General features: G+C 34.6%; 1 protein-coding gene across 1 annotated transcript in view; it reads left to right on the plus strand.

The window, feature by feature from the left end:
• The window catches only part of LOC148939941 (uncharacterized), a 117,113-nt gene that overhangs the window by 83,668 nt on the left and 13,834 nt on the right, over positions 1-19,611 (plus strand). The window contains exon 3 of the mRNA XM_089105875.1: positions 4,131-4,274. Within this exon, the coding sequence (XP_088962001.1) occupies positions 4,131-4,274 (144 nt within the window). The remainder of the gene's footprint in view (positions 1-4,130; positions 4,275-19,611) is intronic.

Genomic DNA, 19,611 nt, shown 5'->3' on the forward strand with positions numbered 1-19,611 from the left:
ATATAATTCATATTTATTGGCTTTTTATCAATCTTTTGCCTTTACTATTGCTCAGGCAATAGAATTCTTTGATTATCATAAAAAATTAGCTTTGGCAGGGTTTCTGTAAAAATTGTCTTGCTAACATTATCTTCGCCCAACCAAAGGTTACGATGTGGTGCAGGAGAGTGAATCAAGTAGTGTAAATGAAACATATTTGATTATGTCTTCACAACTGCATACAAAATGCTGAAATAAGCCGAAAATATAATACAAAAGAGACTTTGCGTTTGTTTTTCAAAAGGCAACGTTTGAAATAAGTATGCCATATCCTTAAAAAGTCACAAGACTACAGACCTCAAAAGACTTTTCAGGCTGAACAACTTGGCTCCTGGAGCAACTTGGCTCACAACGTGATGCTTTCAAGTGGTTTGGCAATATAAGACCAACTTTTTCGACCTTTTTTTTACAGCGAAAGAATCTACAGATTGTTCAGCATGGTGAATGGGAGTTTGAGGGAACATGAAGCTAAGCGAATGTTAAAACACTTTATTTAAAAAGTAATAGTTGGCGAATAAATAAGAATTATCCTTTAAAAAACTCCTCAAAAAATCTTTTTATACATGTTTTTTTTGTGTGTGTTTTCCTAAGAGTACACAATCAATCAACTTCAGAATTCATCACTTTTGAAGTAAAGAAAACCATTCAAAGAGGGTCTTCAAATGCAAAAAACGTGATACAAACAGGTGACTTGTATGAAGATTTTTGAAGATTATTTAGAAAACCTTGGGAACTGGCTCAATGCCCCTTTCCTACCCCTGAGTACATGCTTGCACCAGAGTCATATCTGATTGCTCTGGTAACATGCTTTTTCATCTTTCAGAATTTTATGGAACTGATAAAACAATTGCATAAGGTTCCGTATGGATAGCGACAGATCTATGAGATTTTGCATGGACATCCCATTTGGCGTACGTTCTATATTTGGAAATCTTTCTTGTAGCAACCAAATTTTTTGGAGAAACCGCTCCAAAAAACGAAGGAAGATCTGCTAAATGTTTTCCAGAGAAATTGCTTACGGATTGATATGGGTACCCAGCTGACTGACCGTATTTCAAACAGTAGGCTGTACGAAAAGTGTGGTTCAATCCCGTTTTCTAGGGCTATAATGAGAGAAAGATTGAAATGGCTAGGAGACGTTCTGCGCATGAACGATAAGAGATTACCGAAGATTGTCCTTTTTGGCCAACCGCCTAGGAATAAACGGAAAGGAGGTCGTCTGCCGTTGGGGTGGAGGACGTCGCAAAGAAGGGTTTAAGGAAAATGGGGACTCCCTGGGAGGGTGTGAATAAGTTGGCTTTGAATAGATTAGGATGGTGGAGGATCGTGCGTAGCTGTGTTGGCCTCAGGCGGGTTGGTTCAGCGGTGAACTGTTAGCAGTAGTAGTAGCAACCTCTGTTTGAAACTACACTCAGGAAAACTACAACACAGGACTAGACACAGGAAAGCTATTCTCCCTCCCCAAGTTTCTAAAATATTTATTTGAGTTCTAAGTTTCCGTGATTATTTTTTTGTCTCTCTCTCTCTCTCTCTCTCTATCTCTCTCTCTGTATATATCTATCTCTCTATATATCTCTCTCTATCTCTCTATCTCTCTCTCTCTCTCTCTCTATCTCTCTCTCTCTCTCTCTCTCTCTCTCTCTATCTCTCTCTCTCTCTCTCTCTCTCTCTCTCTCTCTCTCTCTCTCTCTCTCTCTCTCTCTCTCTCTCTCTCTCTCTCTCTCTCTCTCTCTCTCTCTCTCTCTCTCTCTCTCTCTCTCTCTCTCTCTCTCTCTCTCTCTCTCTCTCTCTCTCTCCCTCTCTCTCTTTCTCCCTCTCTCTCTCTTTCTCTCTCTTTTTCTCTTGTTCAGTTGTTTGGCTGAAATTATATTCGAATTAAAAGGGTCTTGATACTTCAATTATACCTCTACTACCGACTTAATGCTGCTTATTTAAGTGATTTAAGAACTAATTAGCTTTACTTGGGGGGGGGGGTCACTCCCTTGGAACTAGAATTACTTTATTCGTCTAACTTGAATATTTTTGAGAGAGTCAAGCGAGTATTAGATTAATAATAAGGCCTCCAATGAACAGTTTTCATAAACAAATAAGAGAGGTATAAAGTGGGAAGAGAAACAGAGGAGAGAGGGAAGAAAGAGAGAAGAATAAACGTGAAGCAAGAGGTGCGAAATGACAAAATAAATAACAGAAGAAAACATAGAGGGTGACTATTCCAAAAAAAAATAGAAACAATTAGAAATAAAAAAAAAATCAAAACATAGATTTAAAATCCAGATTGAAGGATCAACAAGAGTCAAGACTAATAATAAAAAAAAATTTTCAGACAAATATTAAAAATGAATGCTAAGAAACGGAATTTCTTTTCATTTATATCATGGTTGATTAACTGGGTAAAATTTAAAGTCACGATCTTCTGTACAAAACAAAAAGAAAAATCAAGTTTAAGGGTTTTCCAGATATTAACATTTTTGGTAGTTTTGTTTTTAATCAATAGAAGTCATGAGGTAATGGTTCTTGCAATATTACCGATGAAGGCACTATAAAAACGCTGGAATGCTTTTCGTAATTTCTTAAACCAAGAACCCTTTTGCAACATGAAACGAAAAAAAACTAAGATTTTCCGGATGTCAAGTTTTACTAACACTTCATTTTCTGGAGGTTTTATTCCATCTTGTCATGATTTGATCTCTCTATCTTTGAAAAAATAAAAAACGTGTGTTTCAGGGTCATATCTCGAATTTTTTTTGGAGGGGTTGGGGATAAAAAAAACTTAAAAAAACGAATCTAAATTTGTTTATATTCTTTTGCTACGTTTTTGTGAGTCAGACAAACATTTCGGGGAAGAATTCAAACCCCCTCCCTCCCCCCCTCTGGGTACAGCCTTGGTGAGTTTATCTATTTAGGTTAAGTGTTTTCTATTTAGGTACTGTGGCCCTTAAAACTATACCATCTTTTGTATCTGACCATTCTACATAAAATCTTCATAATTATGATATAGATTAGATTATGTATTTTCTTCCTTTTTGTAACACTTACATTCGGTTGATGTCTCTGATCAGAGTTGTAATTGTGCGATTTTTGTTTAACTGGCATGTCGCTCTGGTTCGATTTTCATATTTAGTCCGTGGTGATCGGCTGATTGATATTTTCATCTTTATTGGATTATATATTTTTATGTTTCTCCTTTTTACTTTTGTACTTTTTTTTATCCTCGCTTTTCCAGCCATGGAGCCTTGTAGGAGGAGGGATATATTTGATGGTTGTTGTTGTTATTCAATGATATATGTGGTTTAATTATCTATGAGTAAAAATCTATCTATCTACGCATTTCATGAATATATCTAGTAAGTTTCTAATGCACGGTAAATCATGGGTACCTGCTCGAGGGAGGAGAAGGTAGAATATTTATCCTCTCACCCTCTGCAAATCCAACTATTTAAATAGTGCAAACTTAAATAATATTGCAAAAACTACGGTTTTTCATGTTTTGGTTTGAAAGACGATATCCCCCCTACACCATAAAACTTCTGGAGGCTGATTAAACACTAGAAAGTCCCTGTCGGTGCCTTGCAACAAAGTAATAGCTATCTAGCCGTTTTGTCTGACCGCTTGAAGTGTGACGGCCATCCAGATCAGGCTAGTATAAAGTAAAGTATAAAAAATACAATGGAAATTTTTTGGGAGGTGACAAGAAGAGAATTCAAACAGGGTGGAAGGATGACGCGTGATTACCAGCGTCTTTTTCTCACATAGAAAATATTTAGTAGCCGTAATTTAAACATTGTTGCTAAGCGCCTTTAAGCTAACATTACCATACAAATAGTTTGCGTTTCAACCACGTATACTTTATGCATCAAACAGCTCGTATCTCACTCACTACGTTAATAACCACGGGACTACATGTAATTTAAGCATAGTCTGCAGTAAAAAAAAGCTCATTACTTTTATGTTTCATCAAACCCTTGTCATCCAGTTAACCTATTCTAGAAAACGGTAACCTTGACCTCGTTGGAATACCAAAGGAATATTCCCCAAAGACCTAGTTATGAATTTGCTCGTTAATATGTTTAAAAACATTTTTTATGTTTTAGCTACCACAGAATACAGAGATAGTTGCAGTCCAAACCAATTTGTCTGTGGATTAGACCCCCATGGTAGGTGCCTTGTCAGTACAAGAGGAAAAGTTTGTATTTGCTCGCCTGGATTTGTCAATGTTGCTTACCAGTGTGTTTTAGGTAAGTTTCTATTGTTCTCTCTTTGTAACTGAAGTTCGCTATGTTTCTCCTTTCATCTTTTTACAAGTACTAATCAATCTAAATTTAAATTCTATACTAAAACCACTTGTTTGACTGTAGACTTCATTCGCTCCAAAGGATGGTCTTTAATAATAAGGAATACTGTCAAAAAAACGACAAAAAAGAATTGGCCATTTAATTCTTTTACAGAGCCAATTTGAAATAGTCGTTCATAGCATAGGTACTATACAGTAAAGATTTTTTTTTTAAATAAGACGCGCCACAGCGTGCAAAGCGACACAGCCCAGCGCGCAATGGCACACAGCTATTGATTAGTTCATCATTGCGCACGCGCGACGGCAAAGTCGTGAAGAAATATGCGAGGTTGATGTGTCCCAAAAATCTTTAATGGAGAAGATAAGACTCTTCTTTACTTTATAGTACCCATCCTGTGTAGTCAATCAAGCTCAAACATACAAGCACACAATAAAAAAAAATTTCAACCAATAAGTGGTTGCATTGATGTCAAAACCAGCGACCTATCTTCTTTTTTAATTTAAAAATGGCTTAATTTCGATAGACGGGTATTATATGTGGTAAACACATGTAGGGAAATGTAGAAGATACTTTGAGAAAAAAAACTGAACGAAGTTTTGACATGTCTGAGTTTGTAATTAGTTTCACCAGTTCTTTGTAATTAGTTTCACCAGTTGTTGCACCAGCAACCTATCTCCTTTTTAGTCTAAAAATTGTCAGGGTTGCCACCACGGTCAGTTCCTGAAGTGCTAAAATTGCCCAAATGTGTGTGCTACATAGCGATTTTCGGTACTACACAAAAAAAATGACTGTAATAAGGCTAAAATAGTACCTTCGTGCTGCTGGTGGCAGCCCTTAGTACGTGCTAAAGTGTTATATATAATGAAATAGTGATAAAATAGAACTTTCGTGCTACAGGTGGCAACCCCGAAGATGGTTTAGTTTCTATAGACGGAAATTATACACATCAAAATGCTTTTCTGCGGTTACAATGGGCTCAACAATGCTAAATTGTCTTATAAGGTATAGAGTAGAAGATATTTTGAGAAAGAAATAAAAAATGAACGAAGTTTTGACTTGTCTGAATTTATAAATGGTTTCCATGAAGGTGCAAAGTATAGATAATCCGGGAAGCCAACGGACTTGAAAATTTTAAGCTTATCCTATTCGTGACAAAATATGCATACGATCGCCCGACATGAGCTTTCAGGGGTTGTTGTGTAAGCATATTGCGCTTTGTGTAAGCGTGTTGTCTAAGCGTTTTTAACGAGCGAATTGGAAGACCAAAATTAGTAATGTGATCAATGGGCTTGATCCTGTTGTTACCTAGAGGGATGTCCGCTGGTAGGCTTAACTTGTGTTTTTGGGGAATTTAACTTAGTTTTGTGTTAACGTTTGTAATCAAGATCGATTTTCCGGCATTCGTTTAAATGAACGATGTTAGGGACTGTTAGGAACGATGTTAGGGAACGATATTAGGGGACAACCAAGTCCAAACTAGAAATTATTTTCTAGAATTTTCTTATCGGGCCATACGGACCAATGCTTTTTTTCCTTTTTTTTTTAATATACGAGGACAACCTAATACTCAAATTGTTTCCATCATTACTTACCTATAGAAGTATTAATTTTTATTTCTCTTAATAAAGTATTTAAATATTTGGATTTTGATAAAAGTGTAAAGCCATCTCAACTGTAAATACTGGCTTTATTTCATCCCTTGATATTAATACAATGCAAAAATTTATCCGATCCAAATAAACACATCTTAACAGTTATTCTGGAAAGTAACATTTTAATGTACTGTAGTAAGTCCTGTCCCAAAAACTTATTTTGGGAGTAAATGTCAGTTCTAGTGTAGAAAAAAGAAATCGTAGGTGTCATTGAAAACATCAATATAGCCCATTCCATTATTAATTGTGCATATTATGCATACAATCAACTGTATAAACAATTTATTTTATTTATGTTCGACTCCCCCCCCCCCCATGTCCCTCTAAAATAATATTTGAAAAAAGTGTTGCATTTAAGAGTAACTTAACTGCTACTACTACCACCACCATACTACTGCTGCCACTATAACAACTCACTGCAGCACCAAGCGGCCTGAGGCCAACACAGCTACGCACATAAGCTGTACAGTAAGCACGTACTCTCCAACAATAAACTATACGAAACACGTGGTTCATTCCCGCCTTCTAGGGTTATAATGAGAGAAAGTGGAGATTGCTAGGACACGTTCTATGGATGAAGGATGACAGATTGCCAAAGATTGTCCATGTCAGATTGCCAAAGATTGTCCATATCAGATCGCCAAAGATTGTCCATATATATATATATATATATATATATATATATATATATATATATATATATATATATATATATATATATATATATATATATATATATATATATATATATATATATATATATATATATATGTGTGTGTGTGTGTGTGTGTGTGTGTGTGTGTATATATATATATATATATATATATATATATATATATATATATATATATATATATATATATATATATATATATATATATATATATATATATATATATATATATATATATATATATATATATATATATATATATATATATATATATATATATATATATATATATATATATATATATATATATATATATATATATATATATATATATATATATATATATATAAGGAGGAAGGATAGAGGGTATTCAAAGGTTTACAAATTAAAAACCTTTCGCCCCTGATCAATAAAAAAAGAAGTTTTTTTGTCGAATTAAAGTCAAGAAATTAGAATTTAAAGCAACCAGAGATTTCCTACTATAACGGGGGGGGGGGTGGTTAACAACAAGGGTGCTCCGTGATTTTTTTTTGGGGAAAATGGATCTTAAAGAACTTAAGAAATGCATCAAAAAAATTCGTCATGCATTTTTTTTTTACGTTTTTACGAGTTTCAACAAAAATTATTTGTAATGTATATCAACAGCAAAATTCGAATTTCAATAGCTTAACTTGAATATTAGATACCATTTTGGAATTCCATTAATATTATTGAATATCCAGTTGAGAAACAGAAATGTTGTATTCCCATACCCAAATCGAATTTTAAAACAAAATATGTTGGATTTTAAGATCCTTATTGGATTTTTACCTTGTGTGCTGGATTTCCTGTTCTTTAATTGGATTTCCATCACTACTGTTCAGGGTTGCCACCCTGAGCTCAAAGAATTTACTAAATCGGAGAGGAAAAATTTACTAGATCGCATCTGTTTTTACTAAATGCTCAAAAAAATTTTTGTTCTTGGGGCTACGCCACACGCGCACCATCAAGTCTCGATTTTTACGATAGAAGGATAATAAATACGATTTTCACAATCTTTTTTCCTTTTTCTTCCTTTTTTTCTCTTTTCTTTTTTCTTTCGTTTTCATAGCATGATTGAACATTCCGGAAACCTACAAGTTCAAAAATCCTTTTTTTGGATTATTTGGATGTACTACTTGATAGACTTTATATTCCAGATGCGGTGTATGCAAGACGTCAATCAATAGTCTGGAATCTTGGATTCTGGAAATTCTGCTGTTGAAGCCCGGCTTTAAATTTATCAATATTCTTCAGGTCATAAAATTCAGATATATTGAAAAAGTAAAAAACAATCAACGAAGACAAACAGCTACAACTCATCACGAAGCAATTCAGGCGATGAAGTGCTAAGAATCTGAGGTGTGTTTGAAAGTGAGGGCTTTTGAAAATTGTCCCCCAGTTTCGGTTTTTAGGTTTGAAATCTAAACCCTTCAATTTTAAATTTTTAGGAGAAAATTTGCCAGTTTTAAAACACTAATTGGGCTGGTCTTTAAATTCGGGATAAGCTGATTACAAAGATGTCTGACATATTTTAAAAAAATTAATTTATGATTTTTTTTTTAATTTATTTTTTTCTGGATTCTTTCTCGTTCGTATTCTATATAATCAAAACAAATTTAATATATGTCACTTAAAAATGGAAACGACGTAATCGGCTACCGGTTTAGTTGTAAAATCATGTAAGTTAAAAAGTACACCTCCAATTGGACTAGGGCTGCCAAGAAAAAGAAAACTTATATAACATACAATAATAGGCTAATTAGTTTAAAAAATACCATTTTTTCAATAGTCTTCAGCTCAGGTAAATCATTTAAATTTAATATTAAAAAGAAAAACATGTAGTCCTAATTAAAAAAGTCGCACTTAAAGGCTCTACTCGTCCTCGTCCACATCCGAATTTAAAGCATCGACTAGTATCGAATTCTGACTAAAGGGATCCACCTGTTTCCATTTCTTGGTAGCCCGATTCAAATCGCTGGGGATCACTCTGTCATGGACTCCACTTGACGACCTGAGGACAAGTTGCTTAGTTTTCATAAGGGCCGAAACAGTCGAGATATTTAACTTATTCCGATTTTTGGTTTTTATGACGGATAAAATCGAGAACTGTCTCTCTGCTCCAGCACTTGAATGGGGCAGGCTGCAGAGAGTCAAAAAGTACTTTGGCAATTATGGAAACAGTTCATTTCCTGCCGCGTCTTTAAAAAGGGACAAAGCTTTCCAAAATTGAATGGATTTTCGAGGTTTAACTGTGAAACGTAATGGAAAGCCGTTATTCTTTGTGGTCGGTTTCCTCCATATAATTGACGCAAACTAAAGTTTGCGTTAGTTAAACTTGCTCATAGCTCAAGTGTTTCGGATCAACCTATTTTGCCCCCCCCCCCGCCTATTTTTTTTCAGATCAACCTATTTTGCCCCCCCCCCCCCTAAAAAATCCTGGATCCGCCCCTGTGCAGACTGAAACCATATGTCATCTCATTCAGAAGAGAAGAAGCACTCAAGTTCACGGCATTCACCTAACACAGTGGTCAGCAGCCATTTTAGTAAGAGACTCAAATATAAACAATGGGACGATTATTAAATATCTGACAACAATAAATGTTTATTAATGTATCAAACCTATATCACAGATTTAGACCTTAACTCAATTACGAGTGCCCCACCCGCAATTGCCCCAACCCGCTAATATTACTATTTACGTCAGTTCTACCCCAGGATGAAAGGATGATAAACTTTCTATCTACAAGTAAAATGAATCATTTTATGCAATTCTGAAAAAAAAGATAACTTTTTCAGAATGAGAAGATTCACCAAATCACCTTGGGTGGTTTTTGTTTTGGGTGGCTTTTCCAATAGATTCCCAATCATCACGAATTCAAGTGTCATTACAGCTTCATTTTTAGTTGGTAAGATTTGATACACAGAAAGCTGATTTTGTCGATCTTTACACGCCGGATGTGAATTGTCTGTTTATGAAAATAGGTGACCGCTGTTTATGAAAATAGGTGACCAGCAAAAATTGTAAATTGTCATATATTTACGATAATTTTTTTCCCCGAATTCATTGAAAATAAAGAAAAAGTTTTGTTCAATTTAAATCATGACTTTTTACTAGTTTTTACTAGATTTCGGGAAATTTACTAGATCCTCTAAATTTACTAGATTTTTTTTCTTTACTAGATTTAGTAAAATCCTACTGACGGTGGCAACCCTGCTACTGTTGTTCAATTTATTAGACCTACAATCTTGTTGAGCAATAAACTAGTTGGATGTTCTAACAGCTGCAAGGAATGGTCCTGAATAATAACCTATTTCAGATATAAGCCCGAACAGGTCCTTCTTCTGCTCAGAGACAGACTTTTCCATTTATCATGAATTTTAGTGGAATCGTCGGTTTTCAGCGGAGCCCAAGTAATCATGCTACAGAAATAATCCCGTAAAGTATGCTCGTATTAACATATTAACTTTTAATATGTCCGGTCTTGTCATTATGTAGAAAAGGCCAAAAAAGATTGCTTTTCTTCTATTAATTACTGTAACTATTTTGTAAGCCATAAGTGCTTAAAGAATTCCTATGACATTTTTCCATTGCTCGAAAATAATAATTATAAGCTAGAAATTTTTTTACATGAATTTATGCATGTTCAAAAGAACATTTGTTCATAAATTCACTTTAAATGACGCCATAGTCAAATTCAATATGATATTCAAGAAATTTCAATATACTGTTGAAGTCCAAACCATTTTGATTAATATAACCTATTTGCGTCAAAAATTACATTTTTTCTACTGAAAAGTGCATAAATCTTAATAATTTCAATAATTTGTTGGAATCCAGTAAACAACTGGCAATTTCAACAGAAAAAGTGATTTTTTTTTACTTGTTTGAATTCAATAAGCAAGCCACAATTCCGACAGAAAAATTGGATTTTTTTTACTTGTTTGAATTTTTTTTTTTTTTTTTTACAGTGTAGTACTTAAACGGAAGCATTTAGATTGCAAAAATATAGCCAGTTATTGGTTGTAAGAGTTTTATTTATCAATTGCCTTTCAAAATATTTGACCTGAAAATGTGATAATTTTATTGTTATTTCGAATAAAAGGACTAGAGAGATCGGCATATCGAGACCTGGGTCATGCACTGTCAAAAGAACTGGCCCCAATTCGTTGAGTGATGATGAACGGGGCTTTAGCAATTAAGCAAGCAATGCAAATATATAAGCTCTTCATTCCCGAGGTATTGTGAAAAAATAACTTTTTATCATGTTGCCCTTATTTTGCTTCATTCACTCTTAAAGCCATGGGGGGGGGGGAATTTTAACTTTAAGAGTAAAGGGTTGATAGTTGGCAACGCCGACTCATATACAGGGTAGTCTTTGTTCGTTTCAGTTTGATTATTAACATTTTATTATTTTGAAATGTAATATGTATTATCCCAGTAGGGCTTTTAGTGTTAATAAATCATATCATATTATATCATTATTACTTATTTTATAATCCGTCATACAACACTAAAAGACAGAGCAGAGGGTAAAAAACTAACATAACTATTGATAATAAATAATTTTGCGGACAAGATCCCTCTGAATATAATTTAATTATTTCAGAGAAGAAGGAAAAAAAGCAGAGCTACTGGGTCAAAATTTAAGCCCAAGTTGTTCTTTACTTTCATACTGAAATACTAGTTATTTATATTTAGTAAATGTACTGTTCATCCTTATTACTGTGTCAACCGCTTCTTTTTACGAATCAGCATTAGCTGGAGAAGTTTTACATCTGTGTGGGCTAGCTGTGTGGCCTGCCCACACAGCCTAAATAAAGCAATTTTTGAAAAGAAAACCGGCATGTCAACGTTATTGCTGGTAACGTGAATCTTGCAAGAAACATATGATGAGAAACTTCGTTCTTAAGAGCAACAAGGAGGGTATGACCCTGTCTAAATTTGGGTATCGGTTCAATGCTGCTATTTTCCAAGAAGATACACTATGAAATTCTAGAAATATCTTTAAAATATTCTAGAGCGATTACTTGCATCATTTCTAAATGTGTACTGCTTCACTTTATCCCCCACCATGATGACAAATATTTAGCTCTATATAGCCCGAATTATATACACTCAGTGAATGTTTTACAGGCCGACTCTTTACTTCATATTAATTTAACACCAAACAAGCCGGGTAAAGAAAAGAGTCGATCTCTGGAAAACTCGTTGAGTACCTGCTTATTTTTGGTTGAGCTCTTTACTTTTCTTTGAAAAAATTGTTATTGAAAAAGTTTTTTAAATTACTTTCTGTTCATTTTTTATTGACATAGTCTTTTTCAAATTAGATTCAAATTGAGATTTAGTTTTAAAGTATCATGGAAAAATTGCATAAACGGTGGAGGGTTGATATGCCCAATATTCCTATAGACATAGTTACTGGACCGTTCTACTATGCAAAACAAAATGGTTATCTCAAAGTTTTGATTGGATGTGTTTGGGAAATGAATGGGCTTGAGAGGCGGGCTGTTTGCCTTCAATCACTTTCAACTCTTAAAAAGGGCACTCGAACTTTTAATTTCTAGTTGAATTGGCTCCTTTTAAAGTTTCAATGAAATTGCTAGCTACTATACAGTGGTGCTGCCTATGATATTGCTTATATGCCCTTCTGAATACCTGCATATATGTAGTTTTTTTGTTTAATTGAAATCCCCCCGATACGTTCCCTAAGAGTTTCACCTTAATAGCCATAGTGTTGTCAGTTACAGTAACTGTAATGTAGTATTAATAGTATACACATAGTGCCTTCTGGCTAGTTCAGAATCCGCCATAATTTACCCTGAAAGGTCTAACTTATTAATGTAAGCCGTTCTTGAGATATTGCTTTGTCACCTTTTTGAAAATCTAAATACTCACAGTTGGTTTTGATCTAGTTCAACATCCGCTTAATATTCCTTCAAAGCTTCACCTTAATACCCTTAACTTGCGTAGTAGCATCAGTTGTAGAAGCAGAAGTATTACTATTAGCAGTGTGCGCATAGCGACTTTGGTTTCTTCAACATCCCCTTTAACACATGCTGAAAAATTCAATTTATTACCATAAACCGTTTCAGAAGCATCGGTGATATGTTCTCTTGACAACATGTGTAGGTATAATGTGTTGCGATTTAATTCAATACACCTTCAATATTCCTCAAATTTTTCGCCTCAATACCATTTGCTTTAGTAGAAGTAGTAGTAGTTCCAGCAGTAATTGCAGTAGGAGTAGTAGTAGTTGCAGTAAAATTAATAGCAGCAGCCTCAGCTTTAGCGGCAGTAGTAGTAGTAGCAAAAATAGTAGCAGTAGTAGTAGCAGTAGTACTAGTATAAGTAGCGGCAGTTGCAACAGGATGCAAATATTGTCTTTTGGTTAGTTCAACATCCCCCGCAACAAGCCCTGTAAGTTTCTACTTCACACCAAACTCTTCCTAAGATACTGCTAATGTACCCTTTTGACAACCTGCACACAGACGGCGTGTTGTGATTCAGTTCACCTTCCTCCCTTAAAATTCCCTGAAAATTTCACCTTTATATCCTCAGACATAGTTGTAATAGCATTCGTAGTAGTTGTATTAGTAATAAAACTAAAAAAAGTAGTACTAATAGTAATAGCACTAATACTAGTAGCAGGAGTAGTGTCAACGTATTGTCTTTAGTTCAGTTGAACATCCCTCTCATCATGTCCTAGAAGCTTCAACCTAATACAACTAACCGTTGCTATGACATTGCTGATATGTTCTTTTGATAACCTGTATATTCATATAATTCTTCATATTTTAATCTTAATGTTCTTTGCCTTGAAGTGCAGTAGTTGTTATAGAAGTAGTAGTTGAAGTTGTATTAGTAGTAAATATAGCAGTGGTAGTGGTAGCATTATCAGAAGTAACGTGCACATATTGCCTTTTGGTCAATTGATCTTCCTCTTAATGCATTCTCTGAAAGTTCCAACTTAATCTCCAAATCCATTCTTGACATACGCTTTATTGACAATTTGTATGCTCATAGTGTCTTTTGATTTAGTTTAAAATTTCCTCAATACTTTAAATGTAGTAGTGTGGCAATAGTAGTAGTAGTAGTAGCAGTAGTAGTAGTGATACTTACTCATCCCTGAGATAAGCCCTTTTGACAACCCGTATACACATAGCGTGTTTTGATTTAGTTCAATACTTCCTTCAGCAGCCTCTAAAAGGCTCACCTGAATGCCCTTTGTCTTTTTGGAAAGTAACAGTAATCTTTATGGAAATGCAATAGCACTTGCTATTTGTAAGCAACGAACTGCCTAACTTACAGCCCTTGCCCTGAGGTCTGTAGGGGGTTGACATCCCCAAGGGCATAAATTCTAGACCTTTTAACAATGCTTGAGAAAATGGATCTAACAAAATTTTCATTGGGTATTTGTTTTGGGAAATGACGGGCACAGGGGTGGAAGATTTGTTGGCTTCAAATCACTTTTGACTCTTAAAAATGGCACTATTACTGCCTAGTAAAAAAAAGTTACTGCCTAGTAAAAACTGCCTAGTAAAAAATATTGTCATCTGACACTGAATGAGGAATGGTGACTTTTATTCCCGTTTGTATCAAAAATTAAAGTTTATTGCGAAAAGAAATTTATGGTAATTTAAAAAAAACCTGAAACCCATCGGAAATGGTATCAGATCAAAATGAAAAGTTTGGAATCAGCATAGTTGAAAACCTTGTTCAGGGAAACTATAGTCCCCAACTTCGAACAACAAGGAAAATTACTTTTTTGAATGGGCATTTCTGCCCATGCTTTTTTGCATGGGCATTTGCATGCTTTTTTGCAGCCCTGATCTGTCTCTCTTTTTTTTTCCAGCGCTAGCGGTTTACCAGATCATCATAGAGAGATGCTTAATGGCTCATTTAAAAGAAATATCTCAAATCTACGTGCTTTTCATAAATTCCACCATATGCAAGTGCCATATGGCACAAAAATGGGACATTCTGTCCCATTTAATAAGTTTTGCCATCCGTAAGTGCCAAAAAGCACAAAAAACGACACTTTTGGTGCCAAGTCTCAAGTGGAAAAGTGGGGGCTACTGGCTACAAGTACTTTTTTGAGTGACGTTTAATGGCTCATTTGAAAGCTATTGATCATATCTACGTGATGTTTATCAATTATACCGTCCGTAAGTGTGATATAGCACTAAAATCAATACTTTTGATGTCACTCCTGAAGTAGAAAAACTTGGAAGTATAAAACGAAATCATCATTGTAATAATTATGGTCCAAAAACCGTAACTGCAGGTTTAAAAGAACACCTCTGGCTTGTTCCTCCTCTAAGCCCCCTTTATAAGCTACGCAATTAAGGTACAAGCACTAATATATCAAATCACATTACTAAAGGCATGGTTCTGTTGTTAAAGCCTTCGACTTCGAAATAGAGTGTCTTGCCTTCGATTCCTGCTTGGGTTCGTTTTTTTTCAATTATGGTTTTCTCCTTTATATACGATCATTTTAAGATACTTTCACTGTTTTTGTAAATGTGATGCACTCATTTTTTAAAGCATGTCCCAGGAAGGTATTTGGTCAAGCATTTTGATTCAAAAGGAAATAGAGGTCACCCAGTTCATAGTTTGCAACAACATTCTGAGTAGATATCTAAATACACACCCCAACGAGTGGCATAATTTTATCGTAATTCCTTGGAGGATTTTTCCAAATCAAGTGAAAATGACAGAGAAAACTGAAAAACTAGCCGTATAGTACTAAAAAAGGTAAAGATACACAAAAGAAAACTGACCTGTTTCAGTAGATGTTTGAATTGTGCAGGCTTATCTTAGTTCTGACAACATTTTTGGAGAAACTAAATTTCAGCTGGGGGAGCCAAACTGGGTTCTGGAGGAAAAATTAGTTGGGGGGGGGGGAAGTTTCCCCCTCTGCCCCATAGCAAATTACGCCCCTGACCCCAACCCCTTGCCACTAAGTGGTTGGAGAAGTGTAGACATGTCGTTCTAGAACCACTCAAAGTTGTATATCAAAAGAAGGATTACTTATTGGTATACTTATTTATTCAAATTATTTACTTGACAATTCCACCTTATTTTATTCCACCTCCAACTCCAAACGTAATATTGTGCATCCAAAGAGGAAGAAAGACAAATGAAAACAGTTCTGTAGGAGAATAAAGGTAGTTCTTCCCAAAATTTTTAAAATGGAAACAAACTTAGTGTTTAATACCATTTATCGTGCCTACACATGAAATGATCTTTTTTTTTTTAATTTCCATTCATTTCTGAGTAATGAGTGGCTTTTTCATTTAGGGACAGATCAAATAAGTCCCTAAGCCTAAAGGCACATTTCTGTTTAGCTAACAAAATTTTTCTCAAGTATTTCGATATACAAACCTGACTGCTCAGTTAACCTTTTGTGTCGAAGCTACTCGCCTGGAGCTACTTTCTTAAATGTGACTAAATTTAATTTAAAAAAAAGAATTAAATATCTATTTCTTTTTAAAAATCTTTTTTTACAAAAAGAAACGACACTATGTTTTGATTTTTTTTTTTCTTACTCTAAACTTATTTTTTACTTTAGTTCTTGTGCGGCTTCTTAGTTCAGCTCCTTAATAAGGGTTGAGGTGTTTTATCTCCCCTAGATTGGAGGTGATTAGAAATTATATAAAAAAATGTTTCAATGATGGTCCTTTATTTTCAACTGAAAATAAGGACCAATATTAAAACTTAAAGCGAACAGAAATTATTCTGCATAAATAGGAAAGGTAACAACAGTGTTGTTCTTAATTTAAATTTTAATCAAAAACGAGCATAGATTAATTTAAAAAACAAAGTTTTTCCGAGGAAAGTAAAGAGCGAAGTTGAAACTTAAAACGGACAAAAATTATTACTTTACAGCCTATCTAAGATATATCAATAAAACTAACGCAAATAAACAACGTGTGATATTTCCCTATGTTTGTAGGATTACAGAAAACTAGCGCTATTCTAAACACACAAAAGCCAAGTATAAAAACGAGAATATTGTTTTAGGAGTCAAAAGTGAATGAGTAGCCTCACAACAACAAACTGATCTATAACGCTTTTCATAATTCTACAGGAGCTGAGATATCAGTAACTTTCAGTATACAATGAAAATTATCTTAAAAACTTAGGCAAAAAAATAATAAGTTTCAAGTCATTACGCATAAAATAATGGATTGATTTATCAGGTAACATCTTGGTCTCACCTAGTATTACTCAAAATGAAGAACATATCAACCGTAACATGAACTCTGAAAATCCAGTTATTCCTCCCCATAAAATGGAGGATTTTCAGCTGTTATACAAATTCTAAAGTAAGTTTATAGTCCTAGTACTAATAAGATTCCTTCACTTCAGACTTGTCTACAAAATAACCAAGGAATGTCCTTTTAAGATCCAAAACGACAGTCAATCATTGAACTGAGCTCATTGTTCAGAAGTGATGCCAAATTAAACGAAAAAAAAAATAAAACAACAATCTAAAAATGCTTTACTTTTATACTGTTAAAAGTGTCCTTAAAAGGTTTACTAAGCGCTAGTTTTCTGTTATCCTACAAACATAGGGAAATATCATACGTTGATTTATTTGCATTAGTTTTATTAATATATCTTAGATAGGCTGTAAAGTAATAATTTTTGTCCGTTTTAAGTTTCAACTTCGCTCTTTACTTTCCTCGGAAAAACATTTTTTTTATTAATTCGTGTCTAAAAGCGATACGAGTATGTTAAAACAGGTTTTATTCTTCTTTAAAATGCGTAGTCGTTAACTTGGAGCCAAGTATACAGGAGGTATATGATAAAGGGTAATTCCCTTGTCTTTGGTTGATTCCCAAATGACCTAAACTTTCACTAATTGGGATGACTTCAATACTTGACTGTTCGAAATAAAGGGGTAAACATAGCCAAAAGACTGACACTGCTTTGTGTTGCGTTGGCCTCAGGGGGCTTTGCATTGTAATGACTTGTTGGAGCAGTAGCAATCACTAACCTCATTATTGCTGCCAGTCTCAGTAGCTAGCTTAATCTAAATAACTAGTCCTTGTGTAATTTTTATTAATAGCCCAATCCTTTGAATCCGCATGATCAATTAGGCATGTAAGTGGGATGCTTGGAACTGTCACTCACCCCAAAAATTCCCTGAATGCATTCCATTGGCTTAATTCGTTCAAAAATCGTTGGCAGAAGGGAGGGGGGTGAGTAAATTCGGAGCCAATTCAGTGAATTGAGAATGACAGTGAAAATGAAAAATGAGCCGTATCATAAGCAGCGCAATAGCGCTGTCTAAGTAAAGAACGATGTTGACACAAAGTATTATTTTTCTTATTTTTATTTTTTTAGACCAGGGCACTTCGCATCGAAGGAGTCGTCGTAGAAACTTCAAAAAGGACTCATTCAATTGGAAATTGAAAGGGCTAGTGCCCTTTTTAATTGTCGAAAGTGATTGGATGACAACTACCCCTCTCCCACGCCCACCCTTTCCCCAAACACATCCAATCAAAATTTTGAAACAGCCATTTTGTTCAACGTAGTTGAAAGGTCCAGCAATTATGTCTTTGAGGACAACAACTTCCCCACAGCCCTCTAGGCAAGGGTTGTAAGCTATACCCAGGGGCAAGTAAGGTTTATATAGAAAGGGTGATCGCATAAACTTCGGAGGGGGCTCATTGGATTGGTAATCCAAAATTTCTAGTTCTATTTTTAAGATTCATAGTTATGGGAGGGAAATTACCCCTCCCCCCCCAAACACACACATACACGTCGTAATGTCCCAAAATGCATCCAATTGAAATTTAAGGATAGTAATTTTATTCAAAATAGTCCAAAGATCATACAACAAGGCTTTTGTAGTTGAAACAAACCCCCAGAGCCTGGGGACAATTGTTGTTGGTTATGCCCCGGGGGCATTTAAGGTTTTTATGGAATGGTTGGTTATATACACTTTAGAGCAGTCTCATTTGGTTTGAAAGTTGGAAGTTATAGTTCCCTTTTAAGAGTCAAAAGATAAGATAAGATAAGATATAGATAATTTCGGAGACCACACTGCCTTTCCATGACGATAAATAAAAGTTCAAATAGGGATAAAATCCTTTTAATAGACAGTGATGTAATAGAAATTCACAAAAATACCAGATATTTCGGTCACATATGCAGTGACCGTCATCAGTAGTAAAACTAAAATAAAACAATTTAAAACAAAAGTTTATATACTAAATCAAATAACACTACATATTGTTTGAGTCTCTAATTCTTTTCAAAGCAAAGGCGGAAGCTATTTTCTTTGACATTCTTGGATTCGGTTCATTAGCGTTCAATGATATAACATTTGGACAAAGGTCGACTATATTGGGTGAATTGAACTTTACTCTGTCAGATTTTAAGAAAGTATCATAGATAGAGTCCAGCCCATATTCACCTGTATCACGATTCAAAGCAATATTTAACTTCATTGGGGCAACAAAGTGGGGTTTATCAGATCCCATGTACTTGTGGAAGCTCATATGTGGGACGTACTAACCAGAGTTTGGAAATGAGATTATTACAACACAAAGATTCTATTTCTTCGGCTTTAAAGCAAGACTCTAAGTCTGAAGATTTCACTTCAGCCCTTTCAGAACATATTTTGAATTTTCCAGACCATTTTATTTTGTTCGAGAATGTCTCTTTGATTTCTAGGGATCGGGGTTTAAAGCAAAATTTTCGTGAAATTCTTGAAATAAAGAAAATCTTATTCAAGAATATTGCTTTGAATCGTGATACAGGTGAATATGGGCTGGACTCTATCTATGATAATTTATTAAAATCTGACAGAGTAAAGTTCAATTCACCCAATGTAGTTGACCTTTGTCCAAATGTTATACGCTAATGAACCGAATCCAAGAAGGTCAAAGAGAATAGCTTCCGCCTTTGCTTTGAAAAGAA

Source organism: Artemia sp. Qi Xiang Cuo, chromosome 20, assembly GCF_049724085.1.
Source record: "Artemia sp. Qi Xiang Cuo chromosome 20, ASM4972408v1, whole genome shotgun sequence".
Taxonomy (NCBI): domain Eukaryota; kingdom Metazoa; phylum Arthropoda; class Branchiopoda; order Anostraca; family Artemiidae; genus Artemia; species Artemia sp. Qi Xiang Cuo.